We start from the raw sequence: 22,523 nt of genomic DNA on the forward strand, positions 1-22,523 counted from the left end.
TCTGTGGTCATTAATTTAGACCATTTATTATTAAATTGAACCTGCTGTGTTCTATCCTTTAAATATGATCTTAACCATTCTATAACCATTCCCCTAATTCCATATTGATATAATTTTTCTAATAATCTTTCTCTATCTATTGTTCCAAAGGCTCGCTTAAGATCCATGAAAATTACCTCTACCATTTTTGCCTCACTAACTATCAATTTCCATTCATCAATGACTGTTTGAATCGCTGTTTCACACGAATACTGTTTTCTAAAGCCCGACTGATGTTCTATTATAATATAGTTATCTTCCAAATACGTTTCAATTTGCTTTTTAACTATTAATTCTAACACTTTTTCAAATATTGGTAACATATTTATAGGCCTAAGTTCACTTGCTTTTCTAGCTTTCTCTATTTTTGGAATCGGTATTATTGTAGACGTTTTCCAACCTTTTGGACAACAACCTTCCTTCAAAGAATTATTTATTATATCAACAAATTCCTCTTTTATTACGCAAAATGCTGCCTTTAATATATCGCTAGTTATTCCCTCCTCTGTACCATTCTTTTTCGGTAGTCCCATAACAATTTCCTGTAAATGCTCTATACTAATCATTTCAAAATTTTCCATAATTCCCTCGTTTTCAATAACATAAATAATTCTTTTACATGCATTCCCAGTTTTACTCCCATTTATAGATTTTACTATACTATTAATACTTTATATATAATATAAATTAAATTTATCTGCTATATTGCATCCTTTAGTGCTGTCTAATATTTCAAAATCTATATTCTCTACTTCCCTCTTACCTCCTGGTTCGCCTCTAATTATTTCTTTTAGTGTTTTTCACATAGATGTAGGATTTTCTTTATTAAGATCTATCATATTTTCATAATATTCTTTTTTTTTTGTCTTAATTAATTTAACTACTGTATTTCTTTCAATTTTTAATTGCAACCAATTTTGTTTCGTGTCAGCATACAATGCCTTCTTATATGCCGCATCCCTTTTGGCCGCTGCTTCTCTTATTTCATCCGAAAATTACTTTTTCCCTTTCCATATTCTCGGAATTCTAAAATTTTTTCTAGGTGCTGTAGCGTCCAACGCATTTACTATACTATCAACAAATTTCTTCGCTCTAACACTGATATTCATATCTTGGTTTTTCTCTAATTTATTTTCCACTAATTTAATAAATTCATCTATATTAAACTCTCTATAATTCCTAACACTAAGTTCTCTGTATTTATTATCAAATTTATTCGCATTCAGTTCAACTTTTAGCCACGCATGGCCATTTAGCCACTTTTACCTGCATTTCTATTTTATTATTAGCAAAAATTAAATCTATAATTGTTTTACTATTTTTTTTAATTCTCGTCGGTTTATTTACATATTGTTTCATGCCTAAGCTCAACATTGTCGTTTGTAACTTCCTTGTATAAAACGAATCTAACATAATATCTATATTAAAGTCTCCTATTACCATACATTCTCCCCGTATTATTAACTCTTCTATTAACTCTTCTATCCTCCAGAAATCTCACGAAATCACCATGCGATGCACTCGGTGAATGATATATTACCATTATTATTCCTCTATACAATTTTTCTTTCACCTCAATCGCAGCACACCAACAATTCGATTCTAATTTTTTTACTAATACTATTTCATGTTTAACATCATCCCTTATATATAAAACAACCCCTCCTGTATTTCTATTTTCAGCATCGCATCTAATTATACTATAACCTGGTACGTTCACTTCTCTGTCTTCAATTTCAGCAGTCAATCTTGTCTCTGATAACGCTATGAATGCCGGATTTATGGTACTTTCTTCATAATCTGATGTTGTATCTCATCTTTATGCGCCATCAAACTTTGCGCGTTTGTATACAATATTATTTCCGCTTCCTTCTGTAGTTGCTATTTCGCATCTTCCCAGCCGGCTCTCCTCTTCTCCTCCTGTATCGCCTTTTTAAATGTTGGACATTCTGGGCTAAGGGCGTCGTGTTCATCACTTATCGTCATCACTTATCTTCAATTGTATGTTCGAATTTTAAACATACAATTTACACATTTTTTCTTTGTTTCCGTACATTCAATCGCTTTATGATTTCCCGCACATTTGTGGCATGTTTCAACTCGCGTACAATTTTTTGCAATATGATAGTATCCCCAGCATTTAAAGCATCTTTTAATATTAATGTGATTGAATCTAGGACATTTTCTCCATCCTACATTTAGTTTCTCTTTTTTCAACATCAATTCATGCGTTTCTTCATCTACTTCAATTATTATCGAACCTTCTTCTTTTTCTTTTCTTCTAAGTTGATTATTATCATTTCTTTTTTCTTTAACTATTTTCTTTATTATTCGCATTTGGAATCCATCATTTATTGCATCAATTCTATTCTGCTTCTTGATTGTAGTTATTAAGTCATCATCATCCAATCTATTTCTTCTTCGCTGACATTGATAATTTTTATTTTGCGCTTCATCTGCGGTGATTCCGTAACTTTGAAATTTTCTCCTAGTTTGTCCTGCACTGCTTTCAATGTTTTCATTTCTTCTTCAGTTTCACAACCCATGATCACTGTCCCCTTGCTTTCTTTTTTTAGCTTCGTTATTCTCATCGCCATGTTTTTAATATCTGCCTTTTCTTTTATCAATTTTTTTGTAACTTCACTCTCTTGTTGAATCTTGAGTTTGATAATTATAACATTCTCTTTCTTTTTCTCTTTAACCGCTTCACTATAGCTTCTTTGTATTCTTCCTGTTGATCCACCTACTTCTCCCTGTATCATTCTTTTCAACTCTTCTAGCAGTTCCTGCTTAACATTTCCCAATCCTTCTCGAACTATTTTCTTGACCATCATTTTAATTTCCTTCTTACATGCTGTTTCATCTTTTATTTCTTTTATAATTTTTACCAGCCAACCTATTTTTACGTCAATAGTCGATGATCCACTCGCTCCTGATATTCTATTTCCACTACTTGGCGTCGTAAACGAACCTGTAGATCCTAGCCTGTTCCTGCCACCCCCGGCCACTGCCGATGCCTTCTTCATGTCTGCTTCACTTTCAATTGTAAATCTGTCAAATGGGTCAGAACACGGTACCAATTCTTGATTTTTATCGTAAATCCTATGCTTGCTTACACATCCTGGATGGTAAAACAGCTTAATACAATTCACTTGATAGCAAGACTTGCATGTCACCATCTGATTTTTTATTGTCTTTTTACATGCCGAGCATCGATATTCAGCATATTCATCGTCCATGCCGATAATTATCGGCCGAAACCGCTAATATCAGCGTAAGCGATCAGTCACTGTTCCACTGTCACACGTCAGCACTTTTGTGTCCACCTTTAATGTCTACCTTTCGTGTGAGACTTTGGTGTCCCAGACAGGAAATGCACTTCTCACGCCCACAAATCAGCATATCCCGGCTAGATAACACTCATGGCTAATGCCAGTCTATGCCGCTATGACTTGAATAACTTTCTATCACTCCCCGTAACTATTTAACCGTTTGAAAGTTATTACTTTTGCGGAGCGATGTTTGACACGTCTTCTCCACAGAGAGAGAGAGAGAGAGAGAGAGAGAGAGAGTGTGTGTGTGTGTGTGTTAGGGATAAAGAGCGGGAGAGAGAGAAAGAGGGAGAGAGAGGGTGGAGGGAGGATGAGAGAGAGGAACAGGAGTGAGGAGAGGGAGGGACGGAAGTAGGAAGGGAGAGAGGAAAGGATGGGAGGGTAGAGAGGGAGGGAGGGAAGTAGGACGGGAGAGAAGGAGAGATAGAAGGGAAGAGAAAGAGGGAGGAAGAGTGAGAGAAAGAGAGAGGGAGAGAGAGGAGGAAGAGAAGGGAGAAGGGGTGTGCAGATGAAAGGGAGAGAGGAATGGAGGGAGGAAGAAAGAGAGGGGAAAGAAGAGAAAGAGAGGAGAGAGGGAGCCAAGTTTTTTAAATTAAAAACTTTTTATATTTTTTATTTCTGTTGAACTTATTTTGAAAATCAAGTTTTTGTTAATAAAAATAAAATGCGTTTTAATTTTATGGGGATAATTTGTGTATAACATCTCTATAAATACAAGTTTCATTTTATGACAAGTACTATTTCAAATTACAAATTCTCACAGATTAAATTGCTTCTAAATACTTGATTAGTTAACTACTTATTGATTTCATATTTAGTTTTCATTTTTTATTTTGTAGGAAAATTTTTTGTGTTATTTTTTAGATATGTACTTCGTGTATTTTTTTACCTTTGTGAGGTTTATTTTTAGTGGGATTTCACTACTTTTTGTAATTATCCTTATTTTATATTAGTATATTAATATAACAATAAATCACACAAAATTAATATCTGTTTCGATAAATAGCAATCGTTTATAAATCTTTAATTTTTAATTATTATAGAGATCGAATTTCAGATATCTTTTAACAATTTTCCCGATCGCATATAACGAGATACATATTATGTATCTCGTTATATGCGACACTATTGCCTACTCGCTGTCACTGTATGGATGACAACAAAGTGAGACATTCCATACACAATACAATAGCGCTATATATGCTGCATACCGATACGTGTTTTTGTTTACTTATTTGGCGGTATGATCATGCGGTGTAACGTGATGTACATATGCACATATTCCTTCTCTCTCTCTCTCTCTCTTTCCCGCGCTCTCTCCCGCGCTCTCTCCCGCTCTCTCTCCCGCTCTCTCTCCCGCTCTCTCTCTCGTGCTCTCCCCCGCTCTCTCTCCCGCTCTCTCTCTCGCTCTCTCTTCCGCTTTCTCTTTCGCTCTCTCTATCTCTCTCCCCCTCTCTCCCTCTCTCTCTCGAGTGAGTTTCGATTGCACACATTATCGATCGGACACGACAATATTTCCTAATCGGACACAGACTCGATCAAACACAGTCCCGATCGGACACAGGCTCGATCGGACACAAACCCGATTAGACACAATTCCGATCGGACATATATAGTTGCAATCGAACACAGGCCCGATCGGACACAGACCCGATGGGACACAGACTCAATCAGACACAATTCCGATCGGACACATATACCAGGTATATAAATATGAAACCGGAATTTGCCCATAGATGGCCCTAGCTGTCAATGTAATTACCGTCAAACCGCGTCATTGGCGCCATTTTCTTGTTTTGACATCTGATAAAGATTTTCAACTCACAACAATATAAGTTTCATACAACAGCATAGTTTTTAATAGCGTTGAACATGTCGAATTTTGTGTCTGGAAACTACGATTTGCGAACAGCATTGATTTTCTGTTACCATTTGAAGAAAACTGCTGCAGAATCGCATCGAATGCTTGTCGAAGCTTACGGTGAGCATGCTCTTGGTAAATCACAGTGCTTTGAGTGGTTTAAAAAATTCAAAAGTGGCAATTTTGACGTGAGAAACGAAGAACGTGGAAGACCACCGAAAAAGTTTGAAGACAACGAATTGCAAACATTGTTGGATGAGGATGACGCTCAAATGCAACAACAACTCGTGAATCAATTAAACGTGACACAAGAAGCCGTCTCCATACGTTTGAAAGTCATGGGAAAGATCCAGAAGATGGGTTCCATATGAACTGAACGAAAGACAGCAGAAAAACCGAAAAACCACTTGCGAAATGCTGCTCGCCAGGTACAAAAGAAAGTCATTTCTCCATCGAATTGTGACTGGCGATGAAAAGTGGATATATTTCGAGAATCCTAAGCGTAAAAGATCATGGGTAACTCCAGGCAAACTATCGACTTCGACTGTAAGGCCAAATCGCTATGGACGGAAGACAATGCTCTGTGTTTGGTGAGATCAGAAGGGTGTGATCTATTATGAGCTGCTAAAACCTGGTGAAACCGTTAATACTGAACGCTACCGACAACAAATGATCGATTTGAATCAAGCTTTGCGTGAAAAACGACCAGAATATCAAAAAAGGCAACACAAAGTGATTTTGCTTCATGATAATGCACCATCACACACAGCAAAACCGGTCAAGGAAACGATTGAGGCGTTTAGTTGGGAAATACTTTTGCATGCGGTTTACTCACCAGACTTGGCTCCATCCGATTACTACTTATTTGCATCGATGGGACACGCACTTGCTGAGCAAAATGGCTCGATGACTGGTTTGCCTCAAAGGAGCAACCGTTTTTTTGGCGTGGCATCCACAAATTGTCAGAGAGATGGGAAAAATGTATAGCTAGCAATGGGCAATACTTCGAATAAAATATTTTTTATCATTTTCATACAATAAACGTGTATTTTCTATACAAAAATTCCGGTTTCATATTTATATACCTGGTAGTTGCAATCGGACACAGGCCCGATCAGACACAGACCCGATCGGACACATGTCCGATCAAACACAGTCCCAATCGGACACAAGTTCGATTGGACACAGGCCCGATTGGACTCATTGTCAGTTCCGATTGGAAACATACTGTTACAATGGAGACAGGCTTGATCGGACACCAACCCAATCGGACACAGTTCCGATCGGACACATATGGTTGCAATCGGACACTATCCTGATCGGATACAGGCCCTTCTTTTATGTACTTAGCGTCGCGACGCTACCGCGTCGCTTAATAAAGAAATGCAAAAGAACATAAACGTAAACGACTTACTTGCAACTTTAAAATCAGTGCTTTACATGGAACTCGATTTTCACATGTAACGCGTTACGAAAGAGCTTGTGCGGTGGCCCTTATCTTTGTTTGACAATGTGAAAATATGATCTTTAAGGAATTTGTATTCTATATTTACATGTATTGTGTATTATATTTAAAAAGGAAATTTAAGTAACATATATATGTAGGTAAATTGATTTCTGACACATCAATTTTCTTTTTTTCAGGATGACACCCGTATAATGAAAGTTGGGGATAAGAAACGTTGGATACATGATCGAAATAGTGAGTAACGTTGAATCATCTGTATATATTTATAATTATGTTTTCCATTATTTTAATACGCATTTTTTTATATTTGTTATTAGTAATTTATAATATGTAAAATTAATTGAAAGTTTTTTGAAATATAATTAAACAAAGAAAAATTTTTGTCACTTTTTAAATAAATTTTACCAGTTTTCAAAATAAGCAAAATAATTTATTTAATTATTTATATTGTAATTGTTTTTGTTTTCTATAACTTTTTATGAATATTCTAGCTGCATTCGTATTTTTCTACTTACAATTAGCTCAGTCAATAGAAACGAAAAAAGCTGATTTGATTACATTAAATCCGGGAGTTTTGAAATTTTACAGGATTACGTAGTTTTGTGTCCTAAATAATCTTTTGAGTTTTCGACCTTAGCGGGGCATTGCTCGCTCCGCCATATTGGAAAAAAGGGATGAAAAAACGTTTTTTCGTAATATCTCTTTTTTGATTAGTCCTATGACAAAAATAGTTATTAGTAATATTATAGAAGAGGAAATTTCCTACAACTTTTGTTTGAAACTTTTTTCAGTAGATTGGATAGTTCCCGACCTACAGCGATGTAAAAGCAGATAATATTCTGTGAATTTTTAAAGTTGCTTGTTTTTGAATGTTATCAATTGTATGTCGACTATTGATTATATCATAAATTAACTATCAATTCTGTTGCGGAATACGTAAAATGAGAACAGGATATTAAGAGAGTTTGGAGAGTAAACTGACGATATTCGTTTAATAGAAATACTTTATTGCACACTTCCGTACTCTAGTAGTACGCCGGAAAGAGAACGAGAAAAACACACGTTTCTATATATACTCTCTAGATGCTTTTTCAAAAACATAGATGGCGCTACCCATTTGTCTAGCCACTGTCCCGCTTACATGCAAACACATATCCGGCTTAAGCACGATAAACTTATATTTCAACACTTCCGCCGTTTGAGCGCTTTTTGGGATATATTAATCCTAAGTTTGGGATATATTAATCCTAAGTTTGAACACAAGGTTTTGAAACGTACAGGTGGTAATGCTTTGGTAAAGATGTCTGCTAACTGCAGTTCGGTAGATACATACTCTGCGCATAATTCACTTTCTTCAACTTTTTCATATAATCATATAATGATATCGGACGTCTATGTGCTTTGTATATCTGTGAAATTCCGAAATCTTTATTAAATTTATAACACTTTGATTGTCAATGTTTATAATAGTTGAATTTTTGCACGAGCATTCGATATCACTCAATAAATTTCTTAACCGTACAGCTTCTTTTGCAGCCTCTGCTGCTGCTACGAATTCGGATTCGGTTGTGCTCGGAGCACCCGATCTTTGCCTCTTACAGGATCAAATTACTATACCATTCGCGAGACTAAATATGGAATGTCCTAGACCACCCCTTTCCTTTCAAAAACTAAACATTTTAGAGAAAAATGTTTTGAACAAAAATTGTATGGTTTTAAAGGGAACATAAGATGGTGTCATTGGTTTGACCTTGGATGGCATCGTTAAGGTCAAGTCAAGGACACCTTTAATTTCTTAAATGGAACCTCCTATTTTTTATTGCATATTCTTATAGCTTATGTCGAAAGCTTTCCAAAACACTATAATAAAGTATCTTTTCATTAAGTATTTTTTGAGTTATTTTGTATTTTAATCTGACATATTTTGATATAAAAAATTAAATATCTTGTAAAATATTTAGTTTTCGATAATCTTACCGTAATACTTTTATGTACAGAATAAGGAGACAAATCAATTAGTACCAAAAATAATTGTTTTTAAGAAAATTATTTACAATATATTTTTTTAAACAATTATTTGTTTTTTTGCACTAATTGATTTGTCTCATTATTCTGCACATAAAAATATTACGGTAAGATTATTGAAAACTGAATAATTTACGATATATTTTATTTTTTATATCAAAATATGTCAGATTAATATAAAATAAGAAGAATTAATAAAGTAATAAAAATTAAAATTATTATAGTAAAATAATGAAAAAAAATTATTATATCATATGTGGGTGAATTTGAATTTTGTAAAGCTAATAATCATGTGTTAATTTTTAATAAAAGAATATAATAACTTTATTTATGGGATTTAAATCCATTGCACTTAATCTGCCATATTAAAAATTTGAATGAATAAAAATTTAAGTTGATGGAATTTCATTATGTCTGTGGTTAATTGGGGGGTATGAATTTAAACATTCTAATGAGGAATTTAAAAAAAATAAGTTTATAATTATTCGTTTAGATCAGTGCATGCCACGATCTGCACATTTCGGCCGATTTCCGAGAATCAACGCCTATTGCACCCCCCTTGCGTCTTGAGATCCTCAACTAGCAACCGTAACCAAGCGCGCGGCGCTCTGCCTCAGGTACGGTGCATCTGTACCGCGAAGCGGTTCCGTACCCCCTTACTGCCAAATATCAATGTTTTAAACGCGATCTTTTTAAATTTTTTTTAAATAATTAATTGAAGAACAAAGTTTCAATACTCGATTATTAATTACATTTACGATATAATAATTCTAAAAATATTACGTTATTCTAATTTATATAATGACATCATATACTGGGGATATCCAACAGTCTATAACTTAAATAATATCGTTCATAAGTACAATATTTCGTGCTTTTAATAAAAGCGTCTTTTATAAAACTTTAAATTTACAATTATTTATTAATTTATATATCGGAAAGAATTTCCGCGCGCGACATTTAAGAAATTTAATCTATCCAATATAATTTAATAATATTTTAGAATTATTATATCGTAAATGTAATTAATAATCGAGTATTGAAACTTTATTCTTCCCAGAATAAGGATAATATCGATTTTAATAATTTAATAACAGAAAATAATATTATAAATAATAACATAGGCGTGATTGAAAATATAGAAAATTATTCAGTCGATAGTGTCCCAACCTTCGTTCAAATTCCAAAAAGTTCATAGGAATTGGAAACTACGATGGGATTTACAGATGCAATTGTGATTGAGGATGATGGAATTTCTACATTGCCCTTGAGTAATTCTCAGAAACCGTTAGACGCTGTGCAAAGTACGCTCAAATATTTATCTATTTGATGTTGCATAATACATTGGAAAATAATATGTTTTGGCGTTTTCTTCTTCAGTATAAGAAAAATTTGACACGATAAATTCAAACCTGGAAAATTTGAAAAATCATATTCGTCGAGATATATCTGCGCTACATGTCAAATTTGACAAATTAATCGATCTTCTGATTAAAAATCAAACCAACAGCGTCATTGAGAAATCTGAAAATGACCCATTGAAAAGCGAAATCCTTGAAAGGGATATAGAACAAATGAAATCACTAGCAATAGAATCGGATATTAATAATTTAGAAAAAAACCTGTGTAATCAAGAATTCGAATTGGCATTTGTAAGCTTCTTATTTATATACTTTCAATATTTCGTAAATAAGTATTTTCAATATTTTGTAAATAAGTATTTTCAACATTTTGTCAATAAGTACTAATACTAATGCTTATTTAGATAAAAGTGATAAGTGAAATCGGAGGCACAACTGGTAAGAAAGATGGAAACAAAATAGCGTACTTATTGATGGATCGATTATTTGAAAGACAATTGTTAACCCTGTGTTCATGGACTGGTTCTACAAAAAAGAAAGAAGAAAAAATGAAGAAAATTGCTTTCTTTAAATACAATCGAATAACTGAAGCAATTTCTAAAATTATACACTTAGCCGATTCACGTTATACGATTGACGATAACATTGATTTTTTGACACGAATTCTTAAAAACAGTGTTAGTCGAAGTAAGCAGCTTCAAAAACAACGGAGGTGAGTAGGAGTTAGAAATACAATTTTTACAAGAATATATATATTACTTATAATTATTTTTAGTAAACAAAATGAAAATTCTGAAGAAGCTAATGATAGCCTTGAATGCGATGGCAATCACTATGAAAATGTAGAGGAAGAAACAGCTGAAAATACTGGTGGAATTATTGTTGTTACTGAAGTGAATAATGGTAATGATAATGAAAAATTCTGATTTGTTATAAGATGAATGTTTATTTATATAATATATACACTGTGCAATTTTAGTAAAAGCTATGTTTTATTACTAAATTATAAAAATGTTTTACTTTTTACATTTTATTTAAAACGTTTTTTATTTAAAGTGATTAGAAAAAGTTTACTTAATGTTTATTTACGTTTATTACGATAATTCTGAAGTATTGTTGTATAATAATGATAATATAAAATAAGAGATTGTTCAATTTTGTTCAGCGTTTAATTACATCATATATTTGATTTGCTGCATAAATCTAAAGTGTGTATCAGCGGGAAAAATACAGTATCTTTATGATATTCTACTGCCACTAATTTACATTTGATATCCTTTATATCATATCATTTGGGCAAATATTCCTTGCGGTTTACATAAAATATATTTAAATAAGATGATGCAATTGGCGTTTCAAAAAAATTACCTACTTCTTTCAAACATAAAACGAATATATAAATTTTATTTTCAAAGATCGTTGCATTTTTTTCATACCAATAATTTCATTTTTTTATGTTAAGAACCATTTGTTTCTCTCTTCATTTGTTAGTGTTAATCCGTCTTTTAATTCGACTTTGTAAAAAAAATGCTTATATTTACTTTGATCACAATTGTTGCCAGAATTTTTATTTTTTAAAATAGAAAATTTATTATTATTATAATTTTTAGTTTGTTTTAAATCAATAATTTCAAAAATTCGTCGAGCTACTTGCGGCAATGGCTTGTTTCCCGTTCGGAGTAACTTTCTTATTTTCTGTAAACAATTTTCAAATGGATATGCATTGAAGGTAGATAAATCGCCGAAATCCTTTACTTCATCAACTAAATGACAAAGATTATGTATGTTGCTGCTAATAGAATTAATACCGTAAATTTTAATATACCGTTCTATAAAAGTTTTAAATAACTGGTCTGCTACATGTAAATAGTTTGAGTACGAGCAGCTATAACAGATTACAACACCACAAAAAAATAACATAAAATGTTGGTATATTTCTTCGGATAGATAATCTTTCAATATAACAGGCCCTAAGTACAAACCAACGGTTCGATACTCTGTCCCTTTCCAAAATTTTAAACAATCAAGTGCTCTAACAGCTCGATGAATTTCGCTTGGCATTCTACACCGAAGGAGAAAATCAGACACCAATTTAGTTACATTTGCAGACCACTTAGTTTTCAAGCTTAAGGTTCCATATACGTAGCCAGTTAATAACCGTTTTACTATACCTAGGTCTAATAAATGCAATGAATCGGATACTGGAATACTTTTTATCATGTCAATTGGAAGTTTTTCCAAAGGTGTATCCATTTTATGATGATCTGGATCGGTTCTGTTGCGGAAAGTTGCATCAGTTCTTCTAGGCATATCTATGCGTGGAAAACTAATTCGATGTTCTTTATGATAATATTCACCTGTAGTCGTATACTTTAGACACGAACTATAACCATTAAAATTAACAGTACCTGTAAAAAAAGATTATAATCAATAAATATCTAAATATAATTATTTAAAAGAAAATAATGCACATTAAAAATAATTTAAAAATATTTAGTTTATTAACATAATTACTCTAATAATAAATATTTTATTTCATTCTATTTCATTGTCTAAATAAATATATTTTTTATGTACCTTATTATCTTTAATAAAAGACCTGGCAGGAGTATCACATATGAAGCATCGAATATGTATATTAATTTTATATCCATTGACGATAATGCCATTTATATTTAAAATGGTTAACAATTCATCGACAAAAGGGGTTAAAAACTCATCAGAAGTTGGAGGTTTATTTTCTCCGCAATAAATTCCAATAATCATAGGTCCAATATTCGAATCATGTATCGAAAACAATATTGGCCAGAACTGCATCTTTGAACTATTGTGAATTGGCAATCCGTCGATGTTGAAATTAAGTGCAATGTCCATCGGGTTCTCTACATGAGATAAACATTTTTCAAGACAAGTCTTTAGTCCATTGTGCCAATATTGTCCGCTTCCCATCTTTATAGTAGCTACTGTTCTTGGTGTTTCCAATAGTGTCCTCAGATCTCGAGGCATATTTGGTATTTTTGAAAGAATCAAAATATCCAGTAATGCTTTTATTGCATTATGGCATATATAAAATGTCACTGCCCATTCTTTTAGTGCCTCTCGTATGTTGATACACTCGGCCTTCAAATCTTCAAATACATCATCATTGTCTAATGATTCAGCATCACAATTGCTCCAACAATCAAAATTTACATTTTCGTGCTTCGATAAATCTTTAAACAAAATAGAGTCCAATGCTCCTGTTGATTTTTCAATATTCCGCGGTAAATTTGAAGTTGAGGTGATATATTTTTCATCCAACGTTGTAGCTCTTTCAAAATTAGATTTCATAATATCAGCTTTCTTTATACGATGTTCAATTTTCCTGTAAAACGTACTACTTTTTTTGAATTTTCTAAACTTTTGCAAGTCGGTTAATAATGTTTTTTTCATCTTGAAGACTTGTCAACTATTCACTTTCTAATCTCAAAAGTAGCAAAATGCCTGAGGCTAGTTTTGACTTACAATCATTAATACAGCTAAAATAGCTGTGGCTGAATTTTGACTTTTGATATTATTGTCATAGCGACTTCATATCCATTAATGCAGCTAAAATCGCTGCAGCTAATTTTAATTTTTCTAATCGCTATTACGGCAACTTTACAGCTATTAATACAGCTAAAATAGCTGTGGCTAAATTTTGGCTTTTGTTATTGCTGTCACAGCGACTTCATACCAATTAATGCAGCTAAAATCGCTGCGGCTAGTTTTGGTTTTTCTGGCCGCTATCACAGCAACTTTACAGCTATTAATACAGCTAAAATAGCTGTGGCTAAATTTTGGCTTTTGTTATTGCTGTCACAGCGACTTCATACCAATTAATACAGCTAAAATCGCTGCGGCTAGTTTTGGTTTTTCTGGCCGCTATCACAGCAACTTTACAGCTATTAATACAGCTAAAATAGCTGTGGCTAAATTTTGGCTTTTGTTATTGCTGTCACAGCGACTTTATACCAATTAATGCAGATAAAATCGCTGCGGTTAATTTTGGTTTTTTTGATTGCTGTCACAGTGATTTTACAGCTATTAATACAACTAAAATAGCTGTGGCTGCGTTTTTGACTTTTTATTAGCTGTCACAGCGCTTTTGCAGTCAAAAGTCCAGCAAAATAACATTTATTTCCAAATAGCTGTAATTAAGGCTGGCAGGACGTTATATTAGCTACATTTTTACTGTCGCAGCGAATATAACCAGATTGTGTTACTTGGAATTGGTGTATATAAATTCACCGGATTATGTAACTTTGACATCTTCGTATTTCTTGAACGGATGTCAATGTGATTTACCTATTTGATAGGCTTCACAATAGAAATCGTTGACATCCATTAGTTTTCCCTGGACTCCCTGGACGACACCTTTTTCGGTTACTTTGTAATAAACCGCTTTCGCGAGGCGGTCGTGGATAACTCGGTCGGGATCCGGGGCTCGTGAAAGGGTATCGAGAGACGAACGATAGATACGTTAGGTAAAATATAATTTATTGCGTGTAAGTATGTGTGGATACAGAGTGAGTGTATGTGTATAAATGTTGTGTGTGTGTGAGCGTGTGCGCTTGTATGTGAGTGAGATGGTGAGCGAGCGAGTGCGTGTGCGAAAATGAAATATTTTGTATGGTTTACAATGTGTATGGTCGAGGCGATCGCGATGCATCCGAATTACAATGCGCGGAGTGTGTTGCGGAGCGCGCTTTCAGCGATTCGATACAATTATCGATTACGTGCGCGGATCTGGATTTCGGCAGAGGCCGCTAACTACCGGGCGGTAATTTCGGTCGGGCCGGTGGGCGGTCCTTAGACGTGTCGGTATCGATCTGATTGCGTCGATCGATGTCGCGGCCGGGTTAGATCCTCCCCCTTGAGCGGGACTTAGCGCGCCGTATTAATGGCGAGTCCGATTGCAGTAATGGAGGTCGCGGAACTACTGCGAGTTCGCGGATATCGCGGTATTGTTTCGTCGGGATGATTTTCCCGTAGAATGCAGGAGTGCAACGGCCGACGGGAACACCCGTCAATGGCAGGGAACTCCCTACCACTGGATGATCGCCGTTGCACGTAGGTGGACGGATGCGTGTGACGTGTCGAGAACTCCCGACGGAGGCTGAGTACGCCCAACCTCGTGTTTCTCGGTCGCAGAGATTTCAAAGAATCGCTCTTAGAGATGCCGCAAACTCTCGGCGGAGGCTGGGTACTCCCAACCCCGTTTTCTCTCTCTTTGAGCGTGTTTTCGTTCTGGATTCCAGGCGTCGTACTGACTCTGGCGGTTGCGGAAGATCTGGTCTCGAGATAGAAAATTGGCTCTTATTTATACCGCTTTTTCCGGCGGGTGCGCGTGCGTAATATGCCTGATTGTTTTAAGGCATATTGTTTCAAGTTGAACCGTCGCGCGCGACTCGGGTGGTTTCGGGAACGGTCGGTACGGTTACCCGAGCGCGGCGACGATTCCCGGTAAACAACGCGTCTTGACGGCGGTTATAAATTCGAGCGTTTGATAAATCTTTAAAAATGGGCGCTCGGCGCCTCCGCATCATGCCCGACCGGTGTTTGTCGGGCTGCGGACTTCCGGCGGATCGACGGCCGGGTAACGGTGGAGGGATGCATCGTTACATCACCCCTCCGGTCTAGTATGCCTGAACTTAGAGGCATAAACGATTGCTGTTACGCGGTGTTCGGCGTGTTTTTTTTTTTTTCGCCCGCTGATTCTAATTTAACCGGCGGCTGTAGCGAAGTTGCCCGTCCTTGGCGAAACGCATCACCCAGTGCCCCTGCGGTGATCGGATCTTATACTTTCGGGCGACGTGTACGGCGAAATGGGGCACGTCGAAGATGATGCCCGGTTCCACCTGGACCCGGATCGGTGGCGGTGGTAGCGGGCCGGTCGGCATCAGGAGACGCGGCTGGTCTTCGCCGGTTCCGGTCTCCTTAGAGTCCCGCGGTTGTCTGCGGGCCGGAGCGCTCGCTGGTCTCCGCGAGCGGGCAGGCAGCGGTGGCGGAGCCTGCATCAGTTGGTGCATTTTCCGCTGATTTACATGGTCGGAGCGCTGAATCAGCGTCCCGACTTTCGGTGGCCGGCCGGATGGTCGGTCGGCTGGGCCGGTAGACTGACGGTCGATCGTCGGCGGCGTTCCGTCGTCGAGTCGGCTGGTGTTCGGCGGCGGCGGTGGAGCTGGGAGCCCTGGTTCGCCCAGGAGCTCATTAATAGCGGCGAGGATGCTCTCTGAATCGCACATCTTGGCCTTCTGAGCCGTTTCTTCCTGGATTTCGGCGGTTTATTCTGCCCCGGCGGTAGTGGGGGTATCGTCGTCTTCGTCTTCCGAGTTGTTGTTGTCGCCGTCTGTTTTTGTTTTTGCGACTTTGAGATCCTGGATGTGTATATGCCTATACCACTTCCCTCGCTTGCTCCTTAGATCGACGATTACCGGCGAGATGATTCGGCGAACTTCGAGCGGCCCGATGTATTTTGGCGCGAGTTTCGCGTTGAAACTGTCGGCTTTTTTCGACAGCGGGTGGTCCTTTTTCCACACCCATTCGCCGATGTGCGGTCTCCATTCTCGGCGCCGGAGATTATAGTGCTTCTCTTGTTGTTGAAAAGCTCTCGCCAGTCGGATCCGGACGATCTTATGCGCGTCGTCCAGCCGTTCTCGCGTGGTATCTGGCGAGGTTCTCTCGGTGGCTGGTGCGATGCGGTACGGTGGTACGAGCTCTCGCCCGTGATTTATATAGGCCGGTGTATACCCGGTGGCGTCGTGGACGGCGGTGTTAAAGGCGAACTGGAATGCGGGCAGATGTTCGTCCCAATCCCGGTGGTCTTTATCGACGAATTCGCTGATCATCGTTTTGATCGTCCGGTTGGTCCTCTCCACGGGGTTGCAGTGCGGCGCATAGGCTGGTGCGGTCTTATGCTGGATGTTAAATGCTCGTAGTCGTTCAGCAAATTTTCTCGATGTAAATTGTGTGCCATTATCCGACAGGATGGATTCTGGCCGGCCGTGTCGGAGTATTACCCTCTCGGTGATGGCCCTCGTGACGGCTCTGGCGGTGGCTTGGCGTAGCGGTGTCAGTTCTACCCACTTCGAAAACCGGTCTTGCATCACGTAGAGCCACGTGTGGCCCTGGCGTGATCGTGGCAGTGGCCCTACGAGATTGGTGGTGACCTGCTCCCAGGGTCGTTGTACGTCGGTTGCGTGGAGCTTCCCGGCCGGTTGTTGCTGGGCTACTTTGTGTTTTTGGCAGGTTTCGCAGGTCCGCACATATCCGGCAATGGCTCGGAACATCCCTGGCCAATAGTAATGTTCGGCGATGCGCGCGATGGTCTTGGCTATGCCCAGGTGTCCGGCTGTTGGGGCGTCATGCCCATTCTGTAGCACCGTGTGTCGTTGCTCCTCTGGTACGCACTCCTTCCATTGATCTTCCGCCGCGGTCTCCTTGAAATCCAAGGTGTGCAGGATATGCCGGAACAGCTTCCCCTCGGTGATCCTGTAGTCTGGTCGGCTGGCCGGCTCGCGTTCGACTTCCGCGAATATTCGTCGGTACCACCGGCATCGGCGGGCGGTCGCGGCGCAAAGCTCGGGCTGTCGTGACAGGGCGTCGGCTACGCGGTTGAGCGTGCCCTTGCGGTACTTCACTTCGAGGTCGTACTGTTGGAGCTCGAATAGCCACCGGGCGAGGCGCCCGGTGGGAGCTTCCAGGCGCTGCAGCCATTTTAAAGACTGATGGTCGGTCAGCACGGTGAAAGGGTACCCTTCGAGGTAGCCCTTCATGCGCCGGATGCTCCATACGACCGCGAGGCATTCCAGCTCGGTAGCGCTATAATTTCGCTCGGCGCTATTTAAGGTTCGGCTCGCATATGCGATTACGCGCTCCCCCTCCTCGAAGTACTGTGTTAATACGGCCCCCAGGCCGCTGGTGCTGGCGTCGGTTTGCAGCACGAACCGTCGCGTAAAATCTGGGCAGGCGAGCACCGGTGCGGAAATGAGCGTCCGCTTCAAGGTGCGGAACGCTTCCTCCTCGTCTTTGCCCCAGGTCCACCGGGCGCGTTTCTTAGTGAGCTGAGTGAGCGGCGCGGCAACGGTCGAGAAATTCGCGATAAACCGGCGGTACCAGGACGCCATCCCCAGGAACTGTCGGACTTGTTTAACGGTCTTCGGCTCGGGTCAGTTAGCAACGGCGCTGACTTTGTCGGGATCCGTCCGTATCCCCTCGCGATCAACCACGTGCCCGAGATATTTCAACTGGTCAACGCAAAACCTACACTTCTCCGGGTTGAGGCGCAGATTCGCCCCTCGTAGTCGGCGGAACACCTCGTTTAGCAGCTGCAGGTGTTCTTCAAATGTTTCGCTAATGACGATGATATCGTCTAAGTATACGAATACGTTTGGCTCGAGGGCTGGACCGATGATCGTGTCCAGAAGTCGTTGGAACGTGGCCGGTGCGGAATGCAACCCAAACGGCATGACCGTAAACTGATACAGCCCTCTTCCGGGTATCGTAAAGGCGGTGATCGGTCGGCTGGCTGTTTTGAGTGGTACTTGCCAATACCCGTTTTTGAGGTCAAGCGTTGACAAGTATCGCGCGCCCCGGAGCTTGTCTAGCGTCGCGGTCACTTGTGGCAATGGATACGTATCCTTTTCCGTGGCGTCGTTCACCTTGCGGAAGTCTATACAAAACCGGTACTTTCCGTCTTTCTTTTTGACTAGTACCACGGGCGAGCTCCAGGCGCTCTTGGAGGGTTCGATGACGCCGGCGGCCTCCATTTCGGCTACCTCTCGATCTATAACGGCCTGCATCGCCGGGTTTCGCGGTCGGTACCTTTGTTTAATTGGCGTGATGTTCCGTAGTCGTATTTCGTGGTGTACGCGGTCGGTCGGCCCCTGGATGTTCGCGAATTTTCCGAGTTCGCGTTCGAGAAAACTTTTTAGTGCCTGTTCCTCGCTTCCGGTCTGTCGCGCTAGACCCCCTGTGGTCCCGTGTAGCGGCGGGGTGGTTGTCCTGGGCATGCATCGCGGTGGTGTGAGGCTGATGCCGGTACGCGACCAAAGGTCTACGCCGATTAATACCGGGCTTTCGAGCGTCGGCAGGATCGTAAATGTATGCCAGTAGGTCCGGCCGGTGATCTGGATGGGCAGTTTGATCGTGCCCACGGTGTTAGTAATCTCGCCGTCGGCGAGTTGCACTTCCCCTTCGCGGGAGGCGATAACTTGTTACGGAATACGTAAAATGAGAACAGGATATTAAGTTTGGAGAGTAAACTGACGATATTTGTTTAATAGAAATACTGTAACGATGCATCCCTCCACCGTTACCCGGCCGTCGATCCGCCGGAAGTCCGCCGCCCGACAAACACCGGTCGGGCATAATGCGGAGGCGCCGAGCGCCCATTTTTAAGAGATAGAAAACGTTCGAATTTATAACCGCCATTTAAGACGCGTTGTTTACCGGGAACCGTCGCCGCGCTCGGGTAACCGTACCGACCGTTCCCGAAACCACCCGAGTCGCGCGCGGCGGTTCAACATTAAACAATATGCCTTAAAACAGTCAGGCATATTACGCACGCGCACCCGCCGGAAAAAGCGGTATAAATAAGAGCACATTTTCCATCTCGCGACCAGATCTTCCGCAACCGCCAGAGTCAGTAAGACGCCTGGAATCCAGAACGATCCTATAACCGCTCAAAAGAGAGAGAAAACAGGGTTGGGAGTACCCAGCCTCCGCCGAGAGTTTGCGGCATCTCTGAGAGCGATCCTTCGAATTTCTACGACCGAGGAACACGAGGTTGGGCGTACTCAGCCTCCGTCGGGAGTTCTCGACACCTCGCACGCATCCGTCCACCTAAGTGCAACGGCGATCACCCAGTGGTAGGGAGTTCTCTGCCATTGATGGGTGTTCCCGTCGGCCGTTGCACTCCTGCATTCTACGGGAAGACCATCTCAGACGAAACAATACCACGATATCCGCAAACCAGCAGTAATTCCGCGACCGCCATTACCGCGATCGGACTCGCCATTAATACGGCGCGCTAAGTCCCGCTCAAGGGGGAGGATCTAATCCTGCCGTGATATCGATCGACGCAATCGAATCAATACCGGCGCGTCTAAGGACCGCCCACCGGACCGACCGAAATTACCGCCCGGTAGTTAGCGGCCTCTGCCGAAATCCAGATCCGCTCGTGTAATCGATATTATATCGAATCGCCGAAATCGCGCTCCGCGTTGCGCCTCCGTGCATGTAATTCGGACGCACCGCGACCGACACGACCACACCGCTAACCGATTCCGACACTCACACATACACGAGTGCATCTTGTCGAATATACATCATCATACGCCTCACACATATACTTTCGATACATTGTAAATCCTACTTAGATATTACACGTTCGCACACGCACTCGCTCGCTTATCATCTCATTCACACACAAGCGCACACGCTCACAACCATACAGCGTTTATACACATACACTCACTCTGTATACACACATACTTACACGCAATAAATTATATTCTACCTAACGTATCTTTCGTTCGTCTCTCGATATCCTTTCACGAGCCCCGGATCCCGACCGAGTTATCCACGACCGTCTCGCGAAAGCGGTTTATTACAATACTTTATTGCACACTTCTGTACTCTAGGGTAGTATCCCGGAAAGAGAACGAGAGAAAAACACGCGCTTCTATATACTCTCTAGATGCTTTTTCAAGAACATAGATGGCGCTAACCATATGTCTAGCCACTATCCCGCTTACATGCAAACGCATATCCGGCATAAGCGCGATAAACTTATTTTTCAATAAATTCATTTCCATACCACTTCGAGATAGAGTTATCGGCGCGTTTTCTTTTAATGTGGTATTTCCAGTAGGCCTCTCTAATCCACATTTGCAATATATTTTTAAATTATTGGAAACAGCTCCGTTTTGATGGTCTAGGTTAATCGACATCTATTTCTTCTGTACTCGTAGAAGAAATCTCATAGTTGTTATTTAATTTGATTTCTTCGTTGACCCCAGTAAAGGACAATGTCTCATCAATTTGTTTTTATTTATTTCTGCTAACATATCCTCATCATATAATTCTGTTGTCATCATTAATGAAAACATAGATCTGATTTTATTGATAGGATTAGTAAGATGCAAGTGGATGCAATATAATATCTGCTATATTTAATATAGGAAAAAACAAGTTTTTTTCTATTCTCGAGAAGAATCCGCGCTTGAACAATACTGTGCAAATATACAAGCAAAATGATATAGAACTTATTGCTATTGCCAAAGAAAGATTTCTGATCGCATTATACGGTGATAAAGGAATCGAAACATCAGGGTCACTTTGCCATCAACGATTTGCAAAATCGGTAATAAAAAGTAAATTTCATCTGGCCTCCTACACGGGAAACTGCACATTAGCATTCATTTAGAACATCATCGAGTCTAGACTTGGTATGGCACCCCACAAAATCCACAGGAGTGGGGCTGGCAAAGGAGCAAAACTGAACTTATTTCAGTTAGAAATAAAAGATCCTGCTCCTCAAGTTTTGCTCCAATTTATTTCATGTAAATGCAAGACGAAATGCAGTGCAACTTACGGTTGTAGGAAAGCGGGTCCCAAATGCTCCATTATCTGCGATTACTGCAATGGGCAAATATGTGAAAATGTACTACAAATTTTATACGATTTTGAAGATGAGGATGAAAAAAGAATACAGGCATAAATTGAAGAAACATTGTCTTTAATGAGATCAACGAAGAATTAAACGACAACTTTGAAATTCCGTTTCCAACTACAAAGAAACAGATAAGAAAGATCAACCTGGACTATCAAAACGGAGCCGTCTACAATAATTTAAGATATATTGTGAAAGTGGATTAGGCTCACTGAGGATACCATATTAAAAAAAAAAAACGCACCGATAACTCTACCTCTTGATGGCATGGAATTAAGTTGGTTGATAGTTAATTTATGATATAATCGACAATCGACAATGTTAACATACGATTATTAATTGATAACTTTCAAAAATTTGAGTATAAACAAGCATTTTCAAAAATTTGCAGAATATTATCCGCTTTTATGGCGGCGTGAGCGGCGCCCTGCCAAGGTCGAAAACTCAGAAAATTATTTAGGGCACAAAACTACGTGACCCTGTAAAATTTCAAAACTCCCGGATTTAATGTAATCAAAAGCTACCTATTGACTGGGCTAATTGTAAAAAATGAGTGATTTATAATCGAAAAATGAAGTTTAATGTTTTAAATATGTGAAAAACACGACATTTTCCCCGTACAAACTTTTTTGTTATTATCAAATCATGTGATAATTTTATAAGCTAATATTTAGAAACTATACAACACGAAAGAATATTTAATTCAATTTCCTGAGTTTACACGTCCACATAAGTTCAAACA

At 39.5% G+C, this 22,523-nt stretch overlaps 2 protein-coding genes across 5 annotated transcripts in view; both read left to right on the plus strand.

Annotated features, from left to right (window-relative positions):
* Cow (Proteoglycan Cow) overlaps nucleotides 1–22,523 on the plus strand; it is a 759,293-nt gene that overhangs the window by 323,634 nt on the left and 413,136 nt on the right. The window contains exons 2-7 of one of the 4 annotated variants that reach the window (XM_070301118.1): nucleotides 6,877–6,934; nucleotides 9,219–9,342; nucleotides 9,868–10,029; nucleotides 10,106–10,377; nucleotides 10,491–10,798; nucleotides 10,862–10,989. In XM_070301118.1, coding sequence (XP_070157219.1) covers nucleotides 10,300–10,377; nucleotides 10,491–10,798; nucleotides 10,862–10,989 — 514 coding nt within the window. In that variant the 5' untranslated portion in view covers nucleotides 6,877–6,934; nucleotides 9,219–9,342; nucleotides 9,868–10,029; nucleotides 10,106–10,299. The remainder of the gene's footprint in view (nucleotides 1–6,876; nucleotides 6,935–9,218; nucleotides 9,343–9,867; nucleotides 10,030–10,105; nucleotides 10,378–10,490; nucleotides 10,799–10,861; nucleotides 10,990–22,523) is intronic. The other 3 variants (XM_070301117.1, XM_070301119.1, XM_070301120.1) reach the window with 3 other exon arrangements.
* Nucleotides 19,998–22,390, plus strand: LOC138936425 (uncharacterized). The gene is made up of 3 exons (XM_070301848.1): nucleotides 19,998–20,085; nucleotides 21,249–21,472; nucleotides 21,536–22,390. The coding sequence occupies exons 1-3, from the start codon at nucleotides 19,998–20,000 to the stop codon at nucleotides 21,827–21,829; spliced, it is 606 nt and encodes a 201-aa protein (XP_070157949.1). The 3' UTR covers nucleotides 21,830–22,390.

The sequence above is a fragment of the Polyergus mexicanus genome, unplaced genomic scaffold (genome assembly GCF_030449975.1).
Source record: "Polyergus mexicanus isolate NDT 795.1 unplaced genomic scaffold, iyPolMexi1.0 SCAF_9, whole genome shotgun sequence".
Lineage (NCBI taxonomy): Eukaryota > Metazoa > Arthropoda > Insecta > Hymenoptera > Formicidae > Polyergus > Polyergus mexicanus.